This window comes from Zalophus californianus, chromosome 9 (assembly GCF_009762305.2).
Source record: "Zalophus californianus isolate mZalCal1 chromosome 9, mZalCal1.pri.v2, whole genome shotgun sequence".
Taxonomy (NCBI): Eukaryota; Metazoa; Chordata; class Mammalia; order Carnivora; family Otariidae; genus Zalophus; species Zalophus californianus.
Genome location: NC_045603.1, coordinates 48,946,844 through 48,970,793, shown reverse-complemented (window position 1 = coordinate 48,970,793; position 23,950 = coordinate 48,946,844). Strand labels below are relative to the sequence as shown.

The following is a 23,950-nucleotide window of genomic DNA, read 5'->3' as shown; positions in this document are numbered from 1 at the left end:
AATAAAGATTTATTAATCTTTTGCTATGCTAGCTCTCATGCTAGATGATATGTGTGTATTATTTCAGTTAGTCTAACGTCAGCCATATGGGAGGTCTTAATATTCCTAGTTTATTGATGAGGGAATTGAAATGCAGGGAGATTAGGTTAATGCACCCAAAATTCTGATTACCTATTTGGGTGAAGATTCAAGTCCTCTATTATTTTTTAATCCAAAGCTGATGCTTTTTCAACTGTTTCTTACCAATGTTACTTTGGTCTTATTATTTCAATAAAATATTTCTTATAATTGTATTAGTTATATTGATATTTTCCTCATTTCTTTTCATTGAAACACGTTTGTTTTTAGCTGATTTCTGGTTCAAACAAGAATTTTATTAACCATTTAGATTAGCTTCGTGTTCCTTTTTTTTTTCCCACTTGCCAGTAATAAGACAAATCTACTTCAGAATAGTAGTAACCTTGATTTATGAGTTCTCTGGAACACCATTTCTAGTTCATCATAATGAAGTTTTGGAATCTTTAGATTGGAATAGGAAGGTTCTTACAGGTTTCCAGCTCTCTTTTAAGAGATCATGTTGTTAGAGCTCAGAATATATTTGGTTTTTAATTCACTGAAATTTTAAGAAGTCTGAGTTGCTAGTAAAGAGTATTCAAGTAGAAGAAAATTCATTTCTGCTTTCCAGTCTAGAGGCGCAAACACTATAGCTGCTACTGGCTCCGTAGTCGGCCGTCACGTCAGTATGTAGAAATAGTTGTCCAGTAGAGTCTGTTGAATCATTATTGTTTTGCCTGTGTCATATACTCCTGCAGTTAATTACTCTTATTCTTGTTTATATCTAATAAATTATTTTATTGGAAAGCAACCTGTTTTGAAATATTTTTCTGACATGGATCTCTTAAGTCAGTCTCGATTATAATCAAGTTTAGAGTTGTTGAATATCTGGTAACCACCATGAATATAAGGTAGAGTCAGTATAATTGCCTTAAAATTATTCTTGGATTATTATTCATGTAGGCTCTGCATTAGCTGCTAATGTATGTAAAAAGATTACGGGACGTCTTACCAGTGCAATAGCGAAGCAGGAAGATGTCTCTGTTCAGCTAGAAGCCTTGGATATTATGGCTGATATGTTGAGCAGGTAAACATGCCTATCATTTGTATTATTTGTAATACAAAAACTATGTGCATTTATTAAAAACACGTTTTGATAAATATAATTTGGTCTAAAATTGTCCATGTTTAAATTGTGGCTGTTTTATAAGGTGGGTAGGGGTAAGGGGAGAAATAAGCTAATTATATTTATCACATAATATTGCATAGCAGGCATTTTTTGTAGTTTTTAAAAGTAATAAAATTTGTGATTTGAATTTCACAGTTTTTATGTTTTGTTTTACTCATATATTTTGATTACAGTGATTTCTCTGTTAAATAAGAGATATACTGGTAGGAGTAGCAAATTTTCCAATTAAAATAATGGCATAAATTTCAGCAACCATGATTATAGTGCATGTTGGGGAGGAGGGAGCTTGGCTTTATACATTTGTTCCTTGTATGCTTTCCTCTGGAAGTCAAACTTGGGAAGATAGGAAGATCTAATTAACTCCAAGGGGGAAAATACCTTAGAAGACCTGTCAGTTTCAGTTTATCTCTAATTCTCAAAATCATTATATGTCTTCATTGTTTGTGTATTACTTGTACCTGATTCATTGCAGCTTGAAAATAATCAAGTGCCTTCATATGGTACATAGTTATAGGAAAAGGTAAGAGCTGTCATTCTGGCACACACAAGAACTTATATGTTACTCTAGGAGATAAGAACAAAAATGGAACTAAATACTGAGACTGTTGGTGTGTTTTGGGGTTTAAAATGGAGGATTCCAAGTAAGTTTATTATGGAAAGAATGGCATTTGAGTTTAGTTTTGAAGAATGGGTAGGGCACAAGTGTATGTGCCTAGGCTTAGAATATTCAGCATAAGTAGTCTTAGAGTTGGGAAACGTTGTATTCTCGTTTTCCAGAATATATGGAATGAATAGAAAAGTGGTAGGAAATCATTTTCATAGGTTGTGGTCACGTTGAAGAGGGTGAGGAATTTATACTTAATTTCATAGGTAGTAAATACTCAGACATTTTGTCCTGTGTTACTGGATCAGTTGCAGGGTCCTGGCGCATAGATGTTTAACTGCTATTGACTCCCTGAACTGCACATGTGAAATGATTTGGAAGAGAGGATTGGACCAACAGGGTCAATGCAACTTAGTACATAGATATGTTGAGGAAAGACCATAGGGAGAGGGGATAGTCAAGAGGTTCTGAGATTTTGAGTGTTAAGAACTCCCAGAAAGCTATCATAGAGAAAAAGCTATTAATAGGGAAAACACTTTAGAGATCTGGAAGGGAAAAGGGACAAGACCATTGTTTTTTTGATGTATTCTCAAGCTTGGTTGGATATCTTATAGATGGGGATATGGTTCTAGATTCTACAAGTGAATTTTGGGATACAGATTTCAAAACTGCATTTACTTAACTTTTCAGTTGGGTTGCAAGAGAAAGTAAGAATTTAGTTTTACTTTAATTCTGAATTTGGATTAATGTCATCTAAATTTTTATTGTTTGAATACATTGAGGTCAGAGGCCAGACATTTCAGTAGTGCTCAGAAATCTTGAATCTATTTATGGTTTTCTTTCTTATTTTAAGGCAAGGAGGACTTCTTGTTAATTTCCATCCTTCAATTCTGACCTGTCTGCTCCCCCAGTTGACCAGCCCTAGACTTGCAGTGAGGAAAAGAACCATTATTGCTCTTGGCCATCTGGTTATGAGCTGTGGAAATATAGTTTTTGTAGATCTTATTGAACATCTGTTGTCAGAATTATCCAAAAATGATTCCATGTCAACAACAAGAACCTACATACAATGTATTGCTGCAATTAGTAGGCAAGCTGGTCATAGAATAGGTAAGAAATGTTTAAATACTTTAATATTTTCTTTAATTAAAAAAAATGAATGTTTTTAAGAACCAATATGCTTTTCTTAGGTGAATACCTTGAGAAGATAATTCCTTTGGTGGTAAAATTTTGTAATGTAGATGACGATGAATTAAGAGAGTACTGCATTCAAGCCTTTGAGTCATTTGTGAGAAGGTAAGTTTTTAGGATCTCTATATTCAAATAAAAGTTTCCCTTAAGAATAGAGTAATAATTAAGATCTAGAGCAGGTGGGTGAGGAGAAATGGGTTATTTTACTGACAGCCAGGATGAATTTTGGTTTCGGATGTGTTTGATTGGATTAAATTCTCATTAAACAGTAACTGATAAATCAGTGCAGTATTTGAAGTGGTTGTGATCTCATATTTCAAAATACGGTCCTTAGATTTATTTTGAAATGTTTCCTTTTCATTGCTAGGACTTGAAAGAATTTGTAAAGGTATTTATGGTTGTCTTTTGGTTTAATTTAATAATGTAGTTACTGTCTTAAAGAGCAGCAGGTAAATTAATTACCTGGCCAAAACTATATAGTGAATTTTATATCTTTCTAACATTTTTTGAAGTTTGTCACATGCATTTTGCTAGGGCAGTGAGTCTCAATTTGGAAACCTTGGTTCTAATAATAAAATCTTCATTTATGTACTAGAAGGCCATACTGGCTGAGGAGCAGATTTTTTTGCCTTTGGCTAAAATTGCCAGTTTGGTATAGCATAGTGTCTTGAGACTTGACTGGTTGTTATCTGCAGTAATCCTTTGCCCCACTCGTGGTTTTAAGAAGTAGCTTTATGGTCATACCAAATTTTTAAAATCAGAAATTGTGCGATTTGTTTCTGTTCTTTTAATTGAGAAACATAAATTATTCCTTTATTGTGGGGGATTTCTGTGTTCTCTCAGCATATAGCTAGAAGACCAAGCGTAGGAGTATGTATTGGCATTTTCACAAACAGTCCTAGTTGCTGAAGAGCACATTCACTTGGGTTTGGTCTTCTAATCTTATGTTGAGAAGATAGAGCATATACAGATTTCTCTCTGTACTACCCCACATTAACCATGATAAATCAGTTATTGTAAGAATCATCCTGACTTCAGAGGTGTTAAAATGGGAAAAGTTCATCTTAAAATTAAGTGTAATTTGAAAAGTAAATATTTTAAAATATGCAGAGTCATTAGTATTGAAAGGCTGGGGACCACTTTTCCTATGCTATGTTAAAGGGAAGAAAAAAATCTGGTAATAAAATGTGTCAGATAGTGGATCGAGAAAAGTATAGTTATTCAAGGCAGCTTTTATTTTTTTCTTCAGATGTCCTAAGGAGGTATATCCTCATGTTTCTACCATTATAAATATTTGTCTTAAATATCTTACCTATGATCCAAATTATAATTATGATGATGAAGATGAAGATGAAAATGCCATGGATGCAGATGGTGGTGATGATGATGACCAAGGTATTTCAAATTAAATAGAAGGAGTTTGTTAAATTTTCATGAAAGACCCAGTGTTATAGATGGAGATGATCCTTACCTAGTGAAAGGGGAAATGACCTCAATATTCAACAATAGAAAATTGATTAAATAAATTATGGGGCATTCATGTGTTGAACTGCTATGCAGCACTTTCAGAATCTAGAAGAATAGTAAAGCAGTTATTAATAAGTTGAGTGAAAAAGTGGATGACAAAAATTATGTCCCAGTTTTATTTTTTTTAATACACAGAAAAAAAATGTTACTAGTACGTTTATAATTGCTAGCCAAGAGAATTTTGTTCTTTATTCAGATTTTCTGCAAAGGGTTTTTGTAAGGAGGGAAATGAATGTTATTTTAAAACTGTATGGTAGATATACATATTCAGCAGTATGGTTGGTTTTATACATACTTTCATGAAAAATCCTAGATATTGTTTGAGGCTCCTTTTAACTTTCATGAATCATCTAAACTTTTTAAATATTATTTTATTACATTATGTTAGTCACTGTACAATACATCATTAGTTTTTGATGTAGTGATCCACACTTCGTTGTTTTTGTCTAACACCCAGTACTCCATGGGTACACTCCATGGGTACGTGCCCTCCTTAATACCCATCACCAGGCTAACCCATCCACCCACCCCCCCTCCACTCTAACACCCTCAGTTTGTTTCTCAGAGTCCATCGTCTCTCATGGTTCATCTCTCCCTCCAATTCCCCCCCCTTCATTTTCCCCTTCCTTCTCCTAATGTCCTCCACGCTATTCCTCATGTTCCACAAATAAGTGAAACCATATGATAATTGACTTTCTCTGCTTGACTTATTTCACTTAGCGTAATCTCCTCCAGTCCCATCCATGTTGATGTAAAAGTTGGGTATTCAAAAAAAGAAGTTGGGTATTCATTCTTTCCTGATGGCTGAGTAATATTCCATTGTCTATATGGACCACATCTTCTTTATCCATTCATCTATTGAAGGGCACCTCAGCTCTTTCCACAGTTTTGCTATTGCAGATATTGTTACTATGAACATTGGGGTGCATATAGTCCTTTTCCCTGCATCCGTGTCTTTGGGCTAAATACCCAGTAGTGCAATTGCTGGGTCATAGGGTTGCTCTATTTTTAATTTTTTTTTTTTTTAAGATTTTATTCATTTATTTGACAGAGACACACAGCGAGAGAGGGAACACAAGCAGGGGGAGTGGGGGAGGGAGAAGCGGGCCTCCCGCTGAGCAGGGAGCCTGATGTGGGACTTGATCCCAGGATCCTGGGACCATGACCTGAGCCGAAGGCAGATGCTTAATGACTGAGCCACCCAGGTGCCCCTATTTTTAATTTTTTGAGGCACCTCCACACTGTTTTCCAAAGTGGCTGTACCAACTTGCGTTTGTAAGAGGGTTCCCCTTTCTCCACAACCTCTCCAACATTTGTTGTTTCTTGCCTTGTCAGTTTTTGCCATTCTAACTGGTGTAAGGTGGTATCTCAATGTGGTTTTTGATTTGAATTTCCCTGATGGCTAATGATGGTGAACATTTTTTCATGTGTCTGTTAGCCATTTGTATGTCTTCTTTGGAGAAGTGTCTGTTCATGTCTTCTGCCCATTTTTTGACTTGATTATTTGTTTTTTGGGTGTTGAGTTTGAGAAGTTCTTTATAGCTCTTGGATACCAGCCCTTTATCTGTACTGTCATTTGCAAATATCTTCTCCCATTCTGTGGGTTGCCTCTGTTTTGTTGACTGTTTCCTTTGCTGTGCAGAAGCTTTTTATCTTGATGAAGTTCCAAAAGTTCATTTTTGCTTTATTTAACATTTCTGAGGCTCCTAAGATTGATCGTGCTATGATATGTAGTATTTACTCTGGAAAGGAATAGCACTTTCAAGGACGTAGAGGTTGCTCATGTTTAGTTGTTTCTGCTAGTATTAAACGTAGTGGAGGGGCGCCTGGGTGGCTTAGTCGTTGAGTGTCTGCCTTTGGCTTGGGTCATGGTCCCAGGATCCTGGGATCGAGCCCCACATCAGGCTCCCTGCTCAGCGGGAGGCCTGCTTCTCCCTCTCCCACTCCCCCTGCTTGTGTTCCCTCTCTCGCTGTGTCTCTTTCTGTCAAATAAATAAAATCTTTAAAAAAAAATCATAATGGAGATAATTAAATGGGTAAGTTATGAGGTATGTGGGTTGGTGGATTTCCTGATATTTTTTCATACTTTTAAATTTGACTCTTTGAATGAACTTACATTCCTCCAAAGTCTATAATTTCATTTATCTTTTAAAAAGAAAACAGAAACAATTACAAAAAAATCCCTCTTAACCCGGTAATTACACTCTGGCAGCTATTGCCAGTTTCTCTTACAACAGAACTCAAAAAGAGTGCTCTCCAGTTCCTTTTTCTCCGTCTTTCATGAATCCAGTCTTTCAGGACAGGATCACCAGTGACCTCAGATGTTTGCCTATTACTCAAATCAGCAGCATTTCTTTATTTAATTTCCAGGATACCACACTCTACTGATATTAGTCCTATTTTTGTGATGATATTAGTCCTATTTTTGTGATTACTCCCTCTCAGTCTCTATGCTGGTTGCTCTTCATAATTCTGAACACTAAACTTTGGAGTATTCCAGGGCTTGGACTTCTCTGTGATACTCTTAATTCTTGTTAATCTCATCTAATCTCCTGAGTTTAATATCACAATATGCTGAAAACTCAGATTTTTTCCTGCATTCCACATCTTTCCTGTGAATTTCAAGTTTCCATATTCATCTGCTTAATTGATTTACTGCTTAGGTGTCTAAAGTATCTTCTCCCCCACCCCTCCCTTTCCCCCATCTCCTGCCTAACCCGTTTATTTAGCCTTTTCTGTCTCAGAATGGTACCTTCTTCTTAGTTTCTCAGGTCAAAAACTTTGGGGTTATATTTAATTACTTCCTCTCACACACCCTCTTCATTCAGTCTCACATCTCAGAGCTTTCCCCTTACTTACAGTCTTCCTTCTCAACGTTTTTATTTTCTTTATTATAACTAATCCCTTTTGACATATTGTAATAATTTCCACCCACTAGGATGTAAGTTTCATGAAGACAGAGATTTTTCATCCTCTTTATTGACTGCTTTATTCCAGTGCCTAGGATAGTGCTTGACACACAGAAGACACTCAATAAATGTGCTGTATTATTGAAGGGATTGTAACAGGAGAGTATCCTTTGAAAAAAGCAGTAGCAGTATATATTCCTGTTTTTGATTGTTGGTTTTTAGTGTGCCAAGTACTTATGTTGAATAACCAAGTCCTTCAGCAGTTTTATCTGTTTGCATGGATCATACCCAATAACTACCTTTCTACCATAGTGTTATTTAACACAAAAGCAACATAATTTCAGTGATTAGGGTATTTAATGTTTTAATAACCCTTTTTTCAACAAAGTATATTTCTGCAAAATAATTCCCATAGTTGGGTTGCCATGGGAAAAACTTCCTTTATTTATTTGCTTTTAAATAGTCCATTTTGATACAGTACCTTGTAATTTTTATTCACATATGTATTGGTGAATAAGTCAAATGCCTTGGGTTTAGTAGTATTTTGTTGGGTTTTCCTATAATGTGCTATGATGAAATTAAACCTTCTGAGATTGGAAGATTTTATTATATAATCCTAGGATTTTCAAAGGCATAGCTGGCTACATTTAGCTGTCACTAAGCTAATTGGAATAGAAGCCAATGAAGAGATGACATCTTTTTCCCCCAGTGAGGAATCAGCATTTCAGGGCTATAATCTTACCTAAGAATAACAAAATTATTGTTAGATAATTTTAGACTGTCTGAGAACTGCTAGTAATTGTGCCATCCTCCTGACTTCGTTACCCAGCTGATTCAGCCTTATAGTATTAGAAGGAAATAATTTTCAGAGATTTCACACACATGAAAGTCAATGAAGTATACATGAGTGAAATGGAGTTAATAGCATTGGAATATTGTTTTAAGGTTTAACAGGAATTTGGAGAAGATGGTGTTCTGTTTTTACACATGGTGCTTTGTTGTTACCAGAATTTTCTTGTAATTGAGGAAGTATGGTTTCTTTAAACTACCTTAAGAGAATATGTTGAAAGGTTGAAAATATACATATTATTTCCTCATAGCCCATCAACAAATTTGGTAAAAAGCCTTACAGCCACAAAGAAAGCTGATGTCAGGATTCTTTTTTCTCCCCAGCATGTCCTGGGATTGGTAACCATGTTTTTTTTTTAACACCTCATCTATAGTCATTAGTCTTATTTCCTGGTTTATCTTATTAACTCCTTGACTGATTGTTTGATTTTCCTATAGTGTCAAATGAGTCCTTTGAACTTCTATTCATACTGTTTAAAAGGCTGATTTTACAAATATTTATGTTGCAAAGAAGTTTCACGTGTTAATCAGATTGATAAGCTGTTCATTACCCACATTAAGTGAGAAGATGATTAACAAGTTAAAAACAGTTATTATTTTCTTTAGAGGTTAATTTATGTGTAAATTTATATAGTCTCTTTAAGTACTTAATCTTTTAAAGCTTCTCTATTAAAAAAAATAAAACTTCTCTATTGCCATGTGTTAGTGAAAAGTTATAAAACTGGGTTTGAGTATCAGTTCACTTTTCTGTATTAAATGATAAACTTTTCTTACAATTAATAGCGTGTTAACATTAAAACTTCTCTTTAGGGAGCGATGATGAATACAGTGATGACGATGACATGAGTTGGAAAGTGAGACGTGCAGCTGCTAAGTGTTTGGATGCTGTAGTTAGCACAAGGCATGAAATGCTTCCAGAATTCTACAAGACTGTCTCTCCTGCACTGATATCCAGATTTAAAGAGCGTGAAGAGAATGTGAAGGCAGATGTTTTTCATGCATACCTTTCTCTTTTGAAGCAAACTCGTCCTGTACAAAGTTGGCTATGTGACCCTGATGCAATGGAGCAGGGAGAAACACCTTTAACAATGCTTCAGAGTCAGGTCAGTTTAAAAGTATGGTTGAAAGTCATGCTTGTAAATATGAAATTTTAAAATTGTTTTTTTTATATGGAAATCTGAGTCCCAGAACATCTTCAGAAAAGCATACTTCTGGGATATGTTTATGTACATTCATATTATGTTACTTGTGAATAGTTTATTCTGATTTGAGGTATTCTTAATTTTACTAGATAATATTAAAATAATTTTAAGGTTCAGTCAAATTATCTTTGATGTTAACAGAGAAATCTTAGAGCTATGGAGTCACACTACTTGTGTTCATACCTCGTTTCACTCCTCATTTAGCTGTGTGATCCTGGACAAGTTAGTCATTAAACCTCACTTTTCTCATTTGTAATAACAGTTTATTTACTTAGAATGGTCTACCCACGGTAGTGAGAAGTGAGATGATTTATGTAAACAGTCTAGTGCCTAGTCCATATTATTTTATTAATAACTGGCATAGATATTTTTCACTTCAGGACATCTTTTCTAAGATTCTAAAGACTAGAGCTATATAGTTCCTACTTACTGAATATTTAATGCATGCTAGGCATTTTTCTTTCGTATATATAATCCCTACAGCAGCCCAATGGCATACATATTTGTTCATTTTTATAAATTACAAAAACAGATGTTGAGAGGTAGTGAACAAATAAGCCAGGGGGGATGTACATATCTGTCTTACTTTCAAGTAGTACAAATTAACAAAAAAATCATGGTGAACTTAAAGGTGAACACTGAGGATTAATTGTAGAAGGAAATGAGAAAAAGTGTATAGAAGTCAGATAAAAACATGGGAAATTCTGATGAGGTAATGAATTAGGTGGTTTTCTTTTGTCTCTAGCTTTCAGATCACTGTTCAATATGGCATGTGTCTGTATGTATCCTATCTGTAAGATTAGTAAACACTTTGTTTAGGTTTTACCAACTAACAAAACCTTAGAAAGTTTAGCAGCAGCTGTCTTTGAATCATAACCTTGCTGCTTGTAGCTACATTTTGAAGTGAGGTCTGTTTCATTGTGAGAGCAAAGTCAAAGACCCATTTAATGGTTTCTTTTCTGTAATTTGTCCCCTTTTAATGCATATCTGTGCTATTTTTGTTCAAAAAGCCATTTATAAATTATGTTCCTAAAATTTTGGTTGAAAATTTATTTGGTTTGATTTCTATTTAGTCTTGTGCATTTCATAGTTAAAATTAATCAAGGAAGACTTTCCTGCTCTGTAGAAAGCTAATGATAGCTTTTCTCTATTATCAGTATAAAGCAAATAGAGTTCCATGAGACCTTATCTAATAGGTACGACAAAATTTGTGTCAAACAATCTTGTTAAATTCTTCCCTCTCTTCCCATCCCTGATAATTTGTGTTAAGTGTACTGAGGAAATACCACTAGCTGAACCAGCTAACGTGTGTGTGATAATTACAGGTTCCCAACATTGTTAAAGCTCTGCACAAACAGATGAAAGAAAAAAGTGTGAAGACCCGACAGTGTTGTTTTAACATGTTAACTGAACTGGTAAATGTACTACCTGGGGCCCTAACGCAACACATTCCTGTACTTGTGCCAGGTATGAAAGAAATAGTAAATCACTTTGGGGACTTACTATAGACTTTATTAAGTCTTCGATAAGCTTAAACAGTTGTTTCCTTCAAAAAGGTAATTTGTGACAACTTAATTTGCACATAGAACCATCTTGAACACCTAAAGTTAGAAATTTTCAAGTAAAAAGGTTAAAATCTTAGCTTAAAATTTTTGGCTCTAATATTTATCATAGATTGTGGAATTTCTACTACTTTAGAGATATAGTATGAGTAAGTAGAAACTTTAATAAAATTTTAGGGATTAGTTTTTAATTTTTTCTTTCCTAGAAATACATAAAAATTATTGGACTTTTTGTTGGCTTTTTAGGAATCATTTTCTCACTGAATGATAAATCAAGCTCATCAAATTTGAAGATTGATGCTTTGTCGTGTCTGTATGTAATCCTCTGTAACCACTCTCCTCAAGTCTTCCATCCTCACGTTCAGGCTTTGGTCCCTCCGGTGGTGGCTTGTGTTGGAGACCCATTTTACAAGATTACATCTGAAGCACTTCTTGTTACCCAGCAACTTGTCAAAGTAATTCGTCCTTTAGATCAGCCTTCCTCGTTTGATGCAACTCCTTATATCAAAGATCTATTTACCTGTACCATTAAGAGGTTGAAAGCAGCTGACATTGATCAGGAGGTCAAGGAAAGGGCTATTTCTTGTATGGGACAAATTATTTGCAACCTTGGAGACAATTTGGGTTCTGATTTGCCTAATACACTTCAGATTTTCTTGGAGAGGCTAAAGAATGAAATTACCCGTTTAACTACAGTGAAGGCATTGACACTGATTGCTGGGTCGCCTTTGAAGATAGATTTGAGGCCTGTCCTGGGAGAAGGGGTTCCTATCCTTGCTTCATTTCTCAGGAAAAACCAGAGAGCTTTGAAACTGGGTACCCTTTCTGCCCTAGATATTCTAATTAAAAACTATAGTGACAGCTTAACAGCTGCCATGATTGATGCAGTTCTAGATGAGCTCCCACCTCTTATCAGTGAAAGTGATATGCATGTTTCACAGATGGCCATCAGTTTCCTTACCACACTGGCAAAAGTGTATCCCTCCTCCCTTTCAAAGATAAGTGGATCCATTCTCAATGAACTTATTGGACTTGTGAGATCACCTTTATTACAGGGGGGAGCTCTTAGCGCCATGCTAGACTTTTTCCAAGCTCTGGTTGTCACTGGAACAAATAATCTAGGATACATGGATTTGTTGCGCATGCTGACTGGTCCGGTTTATTCTCAGAGCACCGCTCTTACTCACAAGCAGTCTTACTATTCTATTGCCAAATGTGTAGCTGCCCTTACTCGAGCATGCCCTAAAGAAGGACCAGCTGTAGTAGGTCAGTTTATTCAAGATGTCAAGAACTCAAGGTCTACAGATTCCATTCGTCTCTTAGCTCTGCTTTCTCTCGGAGAAGTTGGGCATCATATTGACTTAAGTGGGCAGCTGGAACTAAAATCTGTAATATTAGAAGCCTTCTCATCTCCTAGTGAAGAAGTTAAATCAGCCGCCTCTTATGCTTTAGGCAGCATTAGTGTGGGCAACCTTCCTGAGTATCTGCCATTTGTCTTACAAGAAATAACCAGTCAACCCAAAAGGCAGTATCTTCTGCTTCATTCCTTGAAGGAAATTATTAGCTCTGCATCAGTAGTGGGCCTTAAACCATATGTTGAAAACATTTGGGCCTTACTGCTAAAGCACTGTGAGTGTGCAGAAGAAGGAACCAGAAATGTTGTTGCTGAATGTCTAGGAAAACTCACTCTAATTGATCCAGAAACTCTCCTTCCACGGCTTAAGGGGTATTTGATATCAGGTGGGTACCTGGATTTTCTTATTTTAAAAAAAAAAAAAATTTATTAGCAGTTGGTAACCTTGAAAGATTCCTAATGCAGAAGTTAAAGCCTTTTTGTATTGTGTTACATGTAGAATCTGTTGCCTTGTGTTGCAATATGGAGCCAAATGCAAAGGACATTTTATTGTTTAAAAAGGATAGAGTAATAAGATCGTGGTTAAATCTCTTGTAGTTCCTATTCATTATATTTTAATGTTACTCTTTTATCTTAAAATGTGGAAAAGACAAATGTCTCTTGAATTAATACATACTAAGGAACTTGGTAGTACTAATTATAGTACTAAAATTAGTGAACTTAGTTCAAATGAAGGATCCTAGAAGACTTTTGTTTTCGGATTTACCAGGGTCAACTCCTTTAGACCAAGTAGTGGGTAATAATAGCCATTGTTTTCTTTAGAAACTGCTTTTTTAAGAAAACACTTGAAGGGCTTGTAAACTATTTATGGGTTTAAACTCTTCCCTTTTGTGAGGGCTAGATTCTCCACTGTTGCTCTCCCAGGTCTTCTCCTTCCCAGAAGGCATTATTTCTTTTGAAATCTAATGGGATTATGTTTTATAAGTAAACTTTGCCTGCCCTGAGAGCAATGAGTGGTACTCTTGACCAAAGAGAATTTTAAGGAATTGAGGACACTGGTGTCAGTTGAAGTGGTTTGAAAATGATAAGGCTATCCATGGATTTTAGTGAATTTACATACCAATAGACTTAAAATTTCTTTTTAATTAGGCTCATCATATGCCCGGAGCTCAGTGGTTACAGCTGTGAAGTTTACTATTTCTGATCATCCACAACCTATTGATCCCCTGTTAAAGAACTGCATAGGTGAGTGGAAACAAAGATGAACACTGATTAATAATTTCAGTAACTAAAAATATTACCAAGGAACTAAAATAAAATGCTTGTAGGGGTCTGGTAATTATTTCATTAAAAAGATAATTGATAGTGTGTGACCTTACATACTTATATCATCCTTTAGTTTGAAGTTACCAGATAATTTTGCAAATAAATACACTGGGATGGCTTCAGAGTTGTCTACACATTTGGTCTCTCTGACCAGATATAAATTAATCTTGCTTGATCTGTTATAGCCCCGATTTTCTGTTCTTACTTATAAACCCTTCAGCTCCCAAGGAGATCTGTGGAGACAACATAAGAATAAAAAACAGAGTAGAACTAAGAGATATCCAGGAGAGACTAGGGCTGTCTCTACATCAGCGAGGACAAGATTTAGTTTTTAGGATTATTTTATTGATTTTATAACTTCCCTGTGTTGTTTTCATCATCAGTTTTCCTAGGGTTGGTAATACTAAAGACCTTCAGAGCTTAGTTTGGTGTTTTCTTGAAGACAGAGCTGCAGAGAGGATAGAAGGATATGGCAGAGAAGCTTTGTAGTTTTGTGCCATTCTGCAATAGGCCAGAAAGGAAAAAAACAATTTAAAAGAATTACAGAAATGGATTATCAGTTCAGAATAAGAGAGGCATAGGGATAAATGGATGCTATTGTTGGGACCTAGGCATAAGGTCTGAATTGGAGGATTCTTGCCTTTTGTCCTCCTCACCTGTTTTTGGTTTGCTTTATTTATTTAGAGAGCAAGCCAGCATGAACGAGAGGGGCAGAAGGAGAGGGAATCCCAAGCAGACTCTGCCCTGAGCACATAGCCCAACATAGGGCTCAACCCCACAATCCTGAGATCACAACCCAAGCCGAAACTAAGAGTCGGCTGCCCAACCGACTGTGCCACCCAGGCACCCCGCTTTGATATATTTGACATTTTTTGTGTCGTACAAAATAGGACAAAGGAGAAGAGTCCTGTGCCACATCTCTAGAGACATATTTCCAGGTTGACAAGTCAACCATTGTGTATCATTGGTATAGTTATTTGAGCAGATGATGGTCATTCTCATTGAATTATGATTTAGTATTATTTGTGACCATATGAACATCAGAACCACCTAGGAAGCCTTTTAAAAATTGTAATAACTAAACCAAAGAGTTGGGGATAGGTAATCCTAGTGCATGTCACCATTTGTCCATAGTAATAGCAGTATTTTAGATGCTTTTCTGAAAGCAAATACTTTATTCTAATTTACTGTCTTAGTAATTGTAAGCAAACAGAGGGGTAAGAAGGTTTAGTCTGGTATATTTAAATTCTTTTTGATTCTGAGGTACCTCCTGAACGCTTTTTGTAATCCGAAATTTCCTGGGTGGTCAGCCTTGAATTTACCAGTATATGGTGTCTAAAGTACTAGTATCTTATACTTCCTTCCCGTTTTTTCAAATTGCTGTTGTGACACATTCAGGTCTTGGCACCTCTTTTTTTCCCTTATGTATTCCAAAACATTGCTGACTGTAAGGCTGTGATTGCATAATGATGAACAGTAATTCCATGTGAATACCAGCAGTGTCTCAGACACTGTTCAGCAGTATACATGCAATTTATTCTACTCATGTAGCCTAAAGGTTTATAATTCTCATTTTGTAAACTGAGAAACTGAGGCTCTTGCCTAAGGTAACTTGCTGAAAGTCATACAATCGGCAAATGAAGTGATTTGGATCACCGTCTGTGAGACTCCAAACGTCTTTGCACTATGATTTCTTCCCCGCATTGGCAAGACCAGACTTATTTCTGCTTTTTGTCCTATGTTAGGTTTCAGTTACCTCCTTTTGCATTTTTAACCCTCTTACCAATTTATATATTCTTCATTAAAGATAGAAATGTTTTATTTCTCTTTTATCATCTGATAAATTGTATACTTGTTAGTGTCCGTCAAGCAACTTGCTTGATCCATCAAAGCAGTGGCTCTCGTTCCCATCCTTTTTATTTTGAATTCAATGTTTTTAATTCTGTTTTTGTTGCTTTTAGTGAAAATACTAGTTTTGAACTCTGAGTAGAATCGTTTATGTTACTTTTGTAGCTGCTGGCTCCATCACTTCTCTGTGCAACTACCTTTTTAAATATATCTGTAGAAGTAATTAGGGAACTTTTCAGGCTCTCTCATTCCATGCCCTCCGCGTTATAGAATGCTTATGAGCGTCGGTCATCATGTCTGAATGTAATTATGTTTAATCAGTAGTTTACCTGTTGCTAAAAGCAGCTCTAAGGTTCACTTACTATATCATCATATTCTTCCATGACCTGCATTGAAGAAGTAATAATATCAACAGTAAACTTACCCATATAGAAAAAAACATAATGTATTTTATTTTAAGCCTACCATGACAGTATGTTGCTTCTCTTAAAATTTTCAGGTGATTTCCTAAAAACATTGGAAGACCCAGATTTGAATGTAAGAAGAGTAGCCTTGGTCACATTCAATTCAGCAGCACATAATAAACCATCGTTAATAAGGGATCTTCTAGATACCGTTCTGCCACATCTTTATAATGAAACAAAAGTTAGAAAGGAGCTTATAAGAGAGGTACGTTAGTTACATTACTGTTTATCTAAGCTTGTCTTTTATTTTTAAGTACATCCACACGTTCTTTTTTGTTTCAACAGGTAGAAATGGGTCCATTTAAGCATACAGTTGATGACGGACTGGATATTAGAAAGGCAGCTTTTGAGTGTATGTACACACTTTTAGACAGTTGTCTTGATAGACTAGATATCTTTGAATTTCTAAATCATGTTGAAGATGGTTTGAAGGACCATTACGATATTAAGGTAAGATGTTTGTGCCTATTTATAGATTGTTTTAGAAGACTTTCCTATAGTGACTTTCATCCTTGTAATTTACTATTGTTAAGAAAAACTGGTTTGCTTGTCATGATTTTAGTCTGTTATAAACTGTAATATGCAAAAGTAATAGTGATGCAATGTAACATCAGTTGACATACAGGAAAAATCCAGAAACCTCATTGGAGGAGGAAGTCAAGTCTACGTTATGGATGGAAAATTCTGTCAGCTTGCTTTAGTGCATAGTTTCTACAGCTTTCCCTTACTTAAGAGTCCAGACAAATTTTGCTGTTTAGAGTATGATATTTTTGTCCTGTCTTAATATTGGATAGTAGTCTTCCATCATTGTCTTAGCTAATTCTTTGGACTGTCTTTAAAGCTGTTCTACATGATAACCATTTTATTTACTGGAATGAGGGGTTTTTACTTTCCAATATAAAATTATAGGCTTAATAATAAGAGTTTTGTTAAAGGATAACACAAAGGACTGTTCTCACATATAGAAAGCAATCTGTAGAAGCAACTAGAGAGAAATCACACTGCTTTATAGGTTTAGAGCATGAACTTTACTCATATTTGCTCTTTGTTTTATTTGCTCACGTCTGTTTTAAATATGAACTATAAAAGGGTGATTTTAAAAAAAAAGTGCATTGTCTCTCTTCTGCTCTTTGGGGCCTTCCGTTAGTCAAGCAGGGCAAAAGTGGCAGCTGTGAACAGTAATTGAGCATACTATCAGAATCCCAACTTCTGTTTCCATATGTGGTAGTAACCTGATCCTCTCAGAATTCAATGAACAAATCCCCAAAAGAATAGAATCCTCCTGTTTCATTCTGCAGTTTATAGTCTAAAGAGAAAAAAAGACTATGGGTTACTGGATTAATCTGAATAACCAGTCTTTTTGATACCTGCTAAGACAGTAGAAACTTATTTTGAAGCTTTTCTCTTAGTTATTTTCTTGTTCAGTGATTTTCCATTCTGGTGCACATGAGCTTTTTAAAAAATACTGTATCTATGGCCCTATCCTGACAGGTTAGGTAAAAATCTCTGGGAAAGGGGCTGAGGAATTGGGCATATTTCTAAAGCTCTGCAGTGCTAATGTGCAGCCAAGATTGAGAACCACTGTTAGTTCTGTACTAACATTATAGTTCTGTACACATTATAGGTTAGATCTGTGTAATGCTTGTAACTAATATTCCTCAGCTAAGGTTTGAAACTAGTCATTCCTCTTAAAAACTTTGTCAGAATTTGGAATACTGTCTTTAGAAAATAATGCAAAGTCTAAATTTTTTGTTTTAATTTCTAATAGATGCTAACATTTTTAATGTTGGTGAGACTCTCCACCCTTTGTCCAAGTGCAGTACTACAGAGGTTGGACCGACTTGTTGAGCCATTACGTGCCACATGTACAACTAAGGTAATCATTGATTGACATCACCTAAGGCCAGACTGGGTATATTCAAGATTCCTAGTTGATTCTGTACTCTAGTTTTCCAAATTTAACCATGCTAGTACCCTATGTAGCAGTTGGTTTTTTGCTAGTAAGTTTAGAAAACTTACTAGCAAAAAAGAAAACTTACTAGCACTGTTAAATGCTATTCCTAAAAGCTTTTATTTAATGTTATAATAGTATGATACATATGTTGAAGTGCTGATATAGGATAAAGTGTGATAGGAACACAAAAGAGGAAATGATGAATTCTGGTGGAGGTGGGTAGGTGTGGGAGTCATAGAAAGCTTTCTATGAGCATGATGACTTAAAATTGATCTTGAAAATGAAAGTCAATTATTTTTAGATTCAGAAGGTGAAACAGGATTTCTCATATAAAAATAATCATACATATTAAGGCACAGAGAGGTCAGTACATGATGTTCTTAATAAGGACTAAACAGGGTAGCTAGAGGAGTAGTTCTTGGGGGCCAGAGTAGGACTTGATGAACCAGGTAAGATAAGGCTCTGGGTTCCATTCTTTTTTTCAACCATGATGGCTCCGGATTTTCTGTTTTATAAGGGGGTTGGTATAAAAGGTTTCCTCAGAGGAAGAACAGTTACGGCTAAAATGTTTAAAAATAACTGTTTAGTTAGTAGAATGTACCTTTTGGATGTATAAAACAATAGCTTTGCTTTATTTACCAGAAATGTCTACGTGCTTAAATTTTGTTCAAGAGTTGTCTTTATAACACACAGTATAAATTTACTCAATGTTACAGGTGAAGGCAAACTCAGTAAAGCAGGAGTTTGAAAAGCAAGATGAACTAAAGCGATCTGCCATGAGAGCAGTAGCAGCGCTGCTAACCATTCCAGAAGCAGAGAAGAGTCCACTGATGAGTGAATTCCAGTCACAGATCAGTTCTAACCCTGAGCTGGCGGCCATCTTTGAAAGTATCCAAAAAGATTCATCATCTACTAACTTGGAATCAATGGACACTAGTTAGATGTTTGTTCAACATGAGGACCATTATATTGACCATATGATGCACTGAATTGACAGGTTAATCAGAAAACATGGAAAGAGAAGTATTTAAGGCTTCAAAATGTTCCATATTTTTTTTTCCTTTGCGGAGACAGTTTGGCTTTCTTCCATTGTTGTTTTTGTAGCATTTCTTTCAGAAACATGTATTTCCACAATCTCCAGAGGTTGTAAAACCACTAATGTCTTAGTGGTTAGGGCAACATTTAAAAAATGGAAACTAAAAGTTAGGATTTATGGAGATAGGGTCCAGTATCTATTTGCCCTGTAATGTTTAGGATTAAAATGTTAAAATTTTGTGACCATGAATTTCTTTCTTTTATAAATTTTCTTTTAAAAGTCAAAAATTCTGCAAGATGAAAACCATGTTTTTCTTGTATAACTTTTTGTTTCAGCAACATAAATTGATTTTTAGCTGGCAGACAATATCTGTGTAAGATTTGTTACATTTCAAAGGGTTTGACAGTTTAAAAAGATAACGTATCATTTTTTAAGTATGGGGATTAATGATATCCCTGTTGCGCACACTAATTTTGCATGAGCAAGTTTACAAATATATATTGTCTGTAAAGCAGCATGTGCAGATTATTCATAATAACAAAAGTTAAAATAAGTATTATTGTATTAGTGCAATTTTCAGATATTTATTTTTGCACAGAAAACATATCTGGAGAGAGAGAGAGAGAGAGGAGTAAATTTTTGAAACTTTGGTTTTCTTAATGCCAGTGTGAATTTGCAGATGTTTTCAGCAAATCAAGTCACAATAACAATTTGCCACTTTTTCTATTACAAATTTTCTTACACATTTAAAATTTGAATATTTAAGTACTCAGTTTTTCTCAGTTACCCATTTGTGTGTGTGTGTTTCCACTTAGAAATTTTTAAAACCAGGTGTTTCTTTCATTCCCTTTGGATCCCTGCATTCCTTATCGAAGGATACAAATACTGTGTATGCTTTTGAATTTTATTTTTAGGAAAATTCTGAAGCAGACTATCACAGGTTTGTTAGCTAATATAGTATTTTCTTTTGGTTGGGTTAGATTCCCCCCCCTTCTTGTAGAGCTAATTTACATATTGTATTTGGTAAGTGTTGGCTACTTTTCCTCATTAAGGGGTCTGTGCTGGGGGGAAACAAAGCTTTGCAGTACCTTATATTGTAGTTAAAATTTTATTTAACCTACCCTTCAGTGAGCTTATTTCACACTGTAGCCTCTTCCTTCAAATTTGTGGTGCTCCTGTAACAGTAAGAACTAATTTCTGAAATAAAAGACATCTCCTAATGCTGTGCAAACATAGTTTACATGTATTGAAGGAGGCAGTTGTTAAATTGACCAATTTAAGCAATCATATTTGAAAACTGCACCCTTTATTTTTGAAACTGTGAATTAGAAATACTTTTCCTGCTGTATAACTTCCTGCTTTAACATCTGAATATGCAGTGATTTTAATTGATAACATACTGTGGTTATTAGATTAACAGCTTGATTTCAAATGTTCAGATGATAATGCATAAGACATCATTACCCGTAAGGATTTTAGTACATTAATATAGAACGTTACATGAAGTTGGTGCCATTTCAAAAATGTGGCAAGTGATAATCTTATACCATAATTTGCATAAAACTGTAATAGAAATTTATTTTGAGATGTCAGTATATTATGTACTATGCATTACCGTGGTATAGATGTTGTGGATATATTTAAGTATTTGGTTACATGGTTTCACAATAAATTAAAATACTGCAGGCTCTAGGACCATATAGGAGACTGACATGCATATGTTGTGTGAATGTCTTAGTTAATTGTCTAAAGTTAAATCCAAATACTTTTCATGTATTGGATTTTTTTTTTTTTAACTTCCAAGATGGCATGGTTTTTTAAGTCTTGGAAGATGGCTAATTTTTCTAACATAGCTGAAAATCTATCTTTTAATACAAAAATAGATCACACTTTTTTCTAGTAGTAGATATGATTTTAGTGCTTTTTAAAATATATATATATTTACATATATATATATTTATGTACATGACAAAATTAGGTAATGGAGAAGAAAACTCAGATTTTAAATGCTGAGTTCTACTGATTAACTCTGTACTTGTAGTGGTCAGGTCAATACTAGAATGGAGGTTGTAAGATGTGGAGTCCAGTCATAGTCTGCTACTCACTACTCTTGCCAGTCTTACATATTATTAGGAAGTTCTGCTTAGCAGTTCTCCGTATGTAGGTTTCTCAGGAGAGCTACAAGTTCATAGAAAAACTGCTGTTTGTTTGCTGATTTTCTTGAGGACACATCAACTGTTTAGAACTACCTGGCTTTTTTTTTTCCTTCTTAAGTTCAATATGGGGAGTTGCATTTGGAGGTTATTTTATGAAACTAAAGCGGAAAGGAAATTTGGTATGGCAAGGCCTAATGTAAAAATTTGTCATTCAGTGCTATTGATTTTATATGTAATTTTTAAAAAGTGGTCAGGTCTTCACGTTAGTGAGGTCTAAAGCTTCCTAACCATTAGGATTTAGAATGCTTAAAAGGAGTATGATGACTTCATCAAATGTTTGAATATTTACCAAAAAATTTATGTAACCACAATTAATCAAATGGTAAATAATCGGGGCATATCTAATTTAACCAGTTCTAGGGGATGTTTTGATATTTTATAGCTCACTCTTGGACAGCAAATAATACAATTATATAGGTATGATCGAAGCTCAATAATGTTCAAAATCCCTGGTCATTGAAACAGTTAATAAGCCATGTAAGCTTTATTTAGCCACATGACAAAGTATATGGCAATACTTCACAATTAAAAAGCTGAAGTAACATTTTCTGCCCACATTAAATTTTACCAAAAATTTAAATTGTTAAAATTAACTGCCATTCTCTACATATATTATGGTTAGTAAATGTTTTGATGTTAAGGAGCTTTAAATTTTTAGCAAATTTTGGATTCTAGCTGTATCTTAAATTGAATCTTACTTTTCAAATCACTGCCACCCCAGACTCATATCTTTGTAGAGTGGAAAATGGACAATATAGTAACACTTCATATTGTTTGGAAAAAGGATATTCTGGTTTTAACTGACTTTTCCAGTTAATTAAATATAAAACTCCTTTGATACCTTTGGTTGTAAAAATGGAACACAGAAGTATTTGGTGGCATAAGGCCATTTTCTTAAGGAAGAGATACAGTGAAATTACTGCCTTTCCTATTACTAGAAAAATAAGATTTTTGTGAACACCTCTACTGCAAGTTAGGGCAAGATTATCAGGAATGTGTGCTCTTAGAAAGTTAGTTCTAAATTCAAATTGTGATCTGTTTTTCATTGGATATCATAAAAACCAACTGGAGGGAATTAAAACTACTGGAGGGAATATTGCAGGTAATTTTACTTTGTTAGACCCTGTGATGTCAATGCGTGTCAGGTTTCAGAATAAAATTTTTAGTAGAGGGAATCTTAGTATCCTGACCTCTTCATACCTTTTAATTCTGATCTTAAATGATTATCAGTGATGATTTTGGCAAATTGTTTTACTTAGGTCTTGGAGAAAAAGCTTACATTCTGTGAACTGAAAATTTTCCAGATTAGGAAATACTGGAATTCGTGTATATTTAGCCATTATCAGTAACTAATGGTTGATGCACATTGAGTGATTTTTATACTAGAATGCTCTCTCTCTCCCCCAACACACATAAATCTAAAGAATTATACTCCAGAACTGGGTAATGTATGGTACCATAATAACCTCATGTTTTAATAGCCTGTACTAACCCTGTTACTCTGAAAAGCTATATTACTTGTTCCACAGACATTTCACTTTTAGTATAAACCCAACTTAGGAACTTCCTTAGGTAAGGGTAGCTACCTTACTACAATGGTGGTAGCTTACTATAATCCTAGTGTATTTTTAGAAGACACGCAAATGTGTATTTTGTTTGGAATCATTATCGTCTATAAACTAACACTTTTCTAAAAGGGCTGGAAAAAACTCCTGGCTCCTTATTCTAGATGTAAAATCCATGCTTTCCTCCAGGATTTAGACTTCAGTGGAAAAATACATCTTTTTAGAGCAGGATTTCTTACCCTTGGCACAGTTGATATTTTGGACTAGATAATTCTGTGTCATGAGGGCTGCCCTGTGCATGTTAAGATATTCCCTCGCCTCTATCCACTTAGATACTACCAGTAGTACCATCACCAACCCCAGTTTTAAACAACCAAAAAATTGTCTTCAGATATTGCCAAATGTCCCCAGTGGTCGGTGGGGAGGAGGTTAATGCAAAATTGCCCCCAATTAAGAACCACTGTTTCAGAAATTTCTTTCTAGCAGCTATAACCAACAGAACTCAACATGTAAAACTTCAGACATTCTTGTGTCCATTCATCTTAAGTACTACTTCTAATGAACCTATTAATCATTAAGTACAACTCATGATTTAGTGGAAATAGGTTTCTACTCTATAACCTCCTCTGATGGAAATGGATGGTCTTAAATCCCTTAACATACTGTTTTTCTCTGGCTATAAAATGTTTTCTGCACACTTGGCAGAAATAGTATAAAGGGGCTGCTACTGTATAGGGGAGTATGAAGCAGTTGGAGTGCTTTGGGATCGATGCACTGTATAAAAAAGTTTAGACACAGTAGCCATGCGCAACTAGTACATTTTTCTTGAATTCTTAAAGTTGTAGGTTTTCAAAATTGCTCATATTCTCTGCAAGAGAATAGTGAATTGACTTGTTTCCCAGTACAGGTAATTTCCTGTTGAGCTATAATATGTGAAGTCCTGCCAAAAAGTGCTATTTTGTATAATTCCAAAACAATATATATTTGAACTTTGAAAGCCACTATTAAACTTAAGCTGACTATAGCAGATTTTTGCTATTTTTCTAGGATTAGTTGATGTACGGAGACAATAAAATGCTTCTGTATGAATCTTAATACCC

General features: G+C 35.0%; 1 protein-coding gene across 2 annotated transcripts in view; it reads left to right on the top strand.

The window, feature by feature from the left end:
• The window catches only part of CAND1 (cullin associated and neddylation dissociated 1), a 44,601-nt gene extending 22,141 nt beyond the window's left edge, over positions 1 to 22,460 (top strand). For both annotated transcript variants that reach the window (XM_027592564.2, XM_027592565.2), the window contains 12 exons: positions 1,018 to 1,141; positions 2,701 to 2,957; positions 3,038 to 3,143; positions 4,288 to 4,433; positions 9,134 to 9,426; positions 10,851 to 10,992; positions 11,334 to 12,827; positions 13,591 to 13,686; positions 16,115 to 16,284; positions 16,365 to 16,529; positions 17,848 to 17,955; positions 18,750 to 22,460. In XM_027592564.2, the coding sequence (XP_027448365.1) occupies positions 1,018 to 1,141; positions 2,701 to 2,957; positions 3,038 to 3,143; positions 4,288 to 4,433; positions 9,134 to 9,426; positions 10,851 to 10,992; positions 11,334 to 12,827; positions 13,591 to 13,686; positions 16,115 to 16,284; positions 16,365 to 16,529; positions 17,848 to 17,955; positions 18,750 to 18,974 (3,326 nt within the window). In that variant the 3' untranslated portion in view covers positions 18,975 to 22,460. The remainder of the gene's footprint in view (positions 1 to 1,017; positions 1,142 to 2,700; positions 2,958 to 3,037; positions 3,144 to 4,287; positions 4,434 to 9,133; positions 9,427 to 10,850; positions 10,993 to 11,333; positions 12,828 to 13,590; positions 13,687 to 16,114; positions 16,285 to 16,364; positions 16,530 to 17,847; positions 17,956 to 18,749) is intronic.
• The last annotated feature ends 1,490 nt before the right edge of the window (positions 22,461 to 23,950 follow it).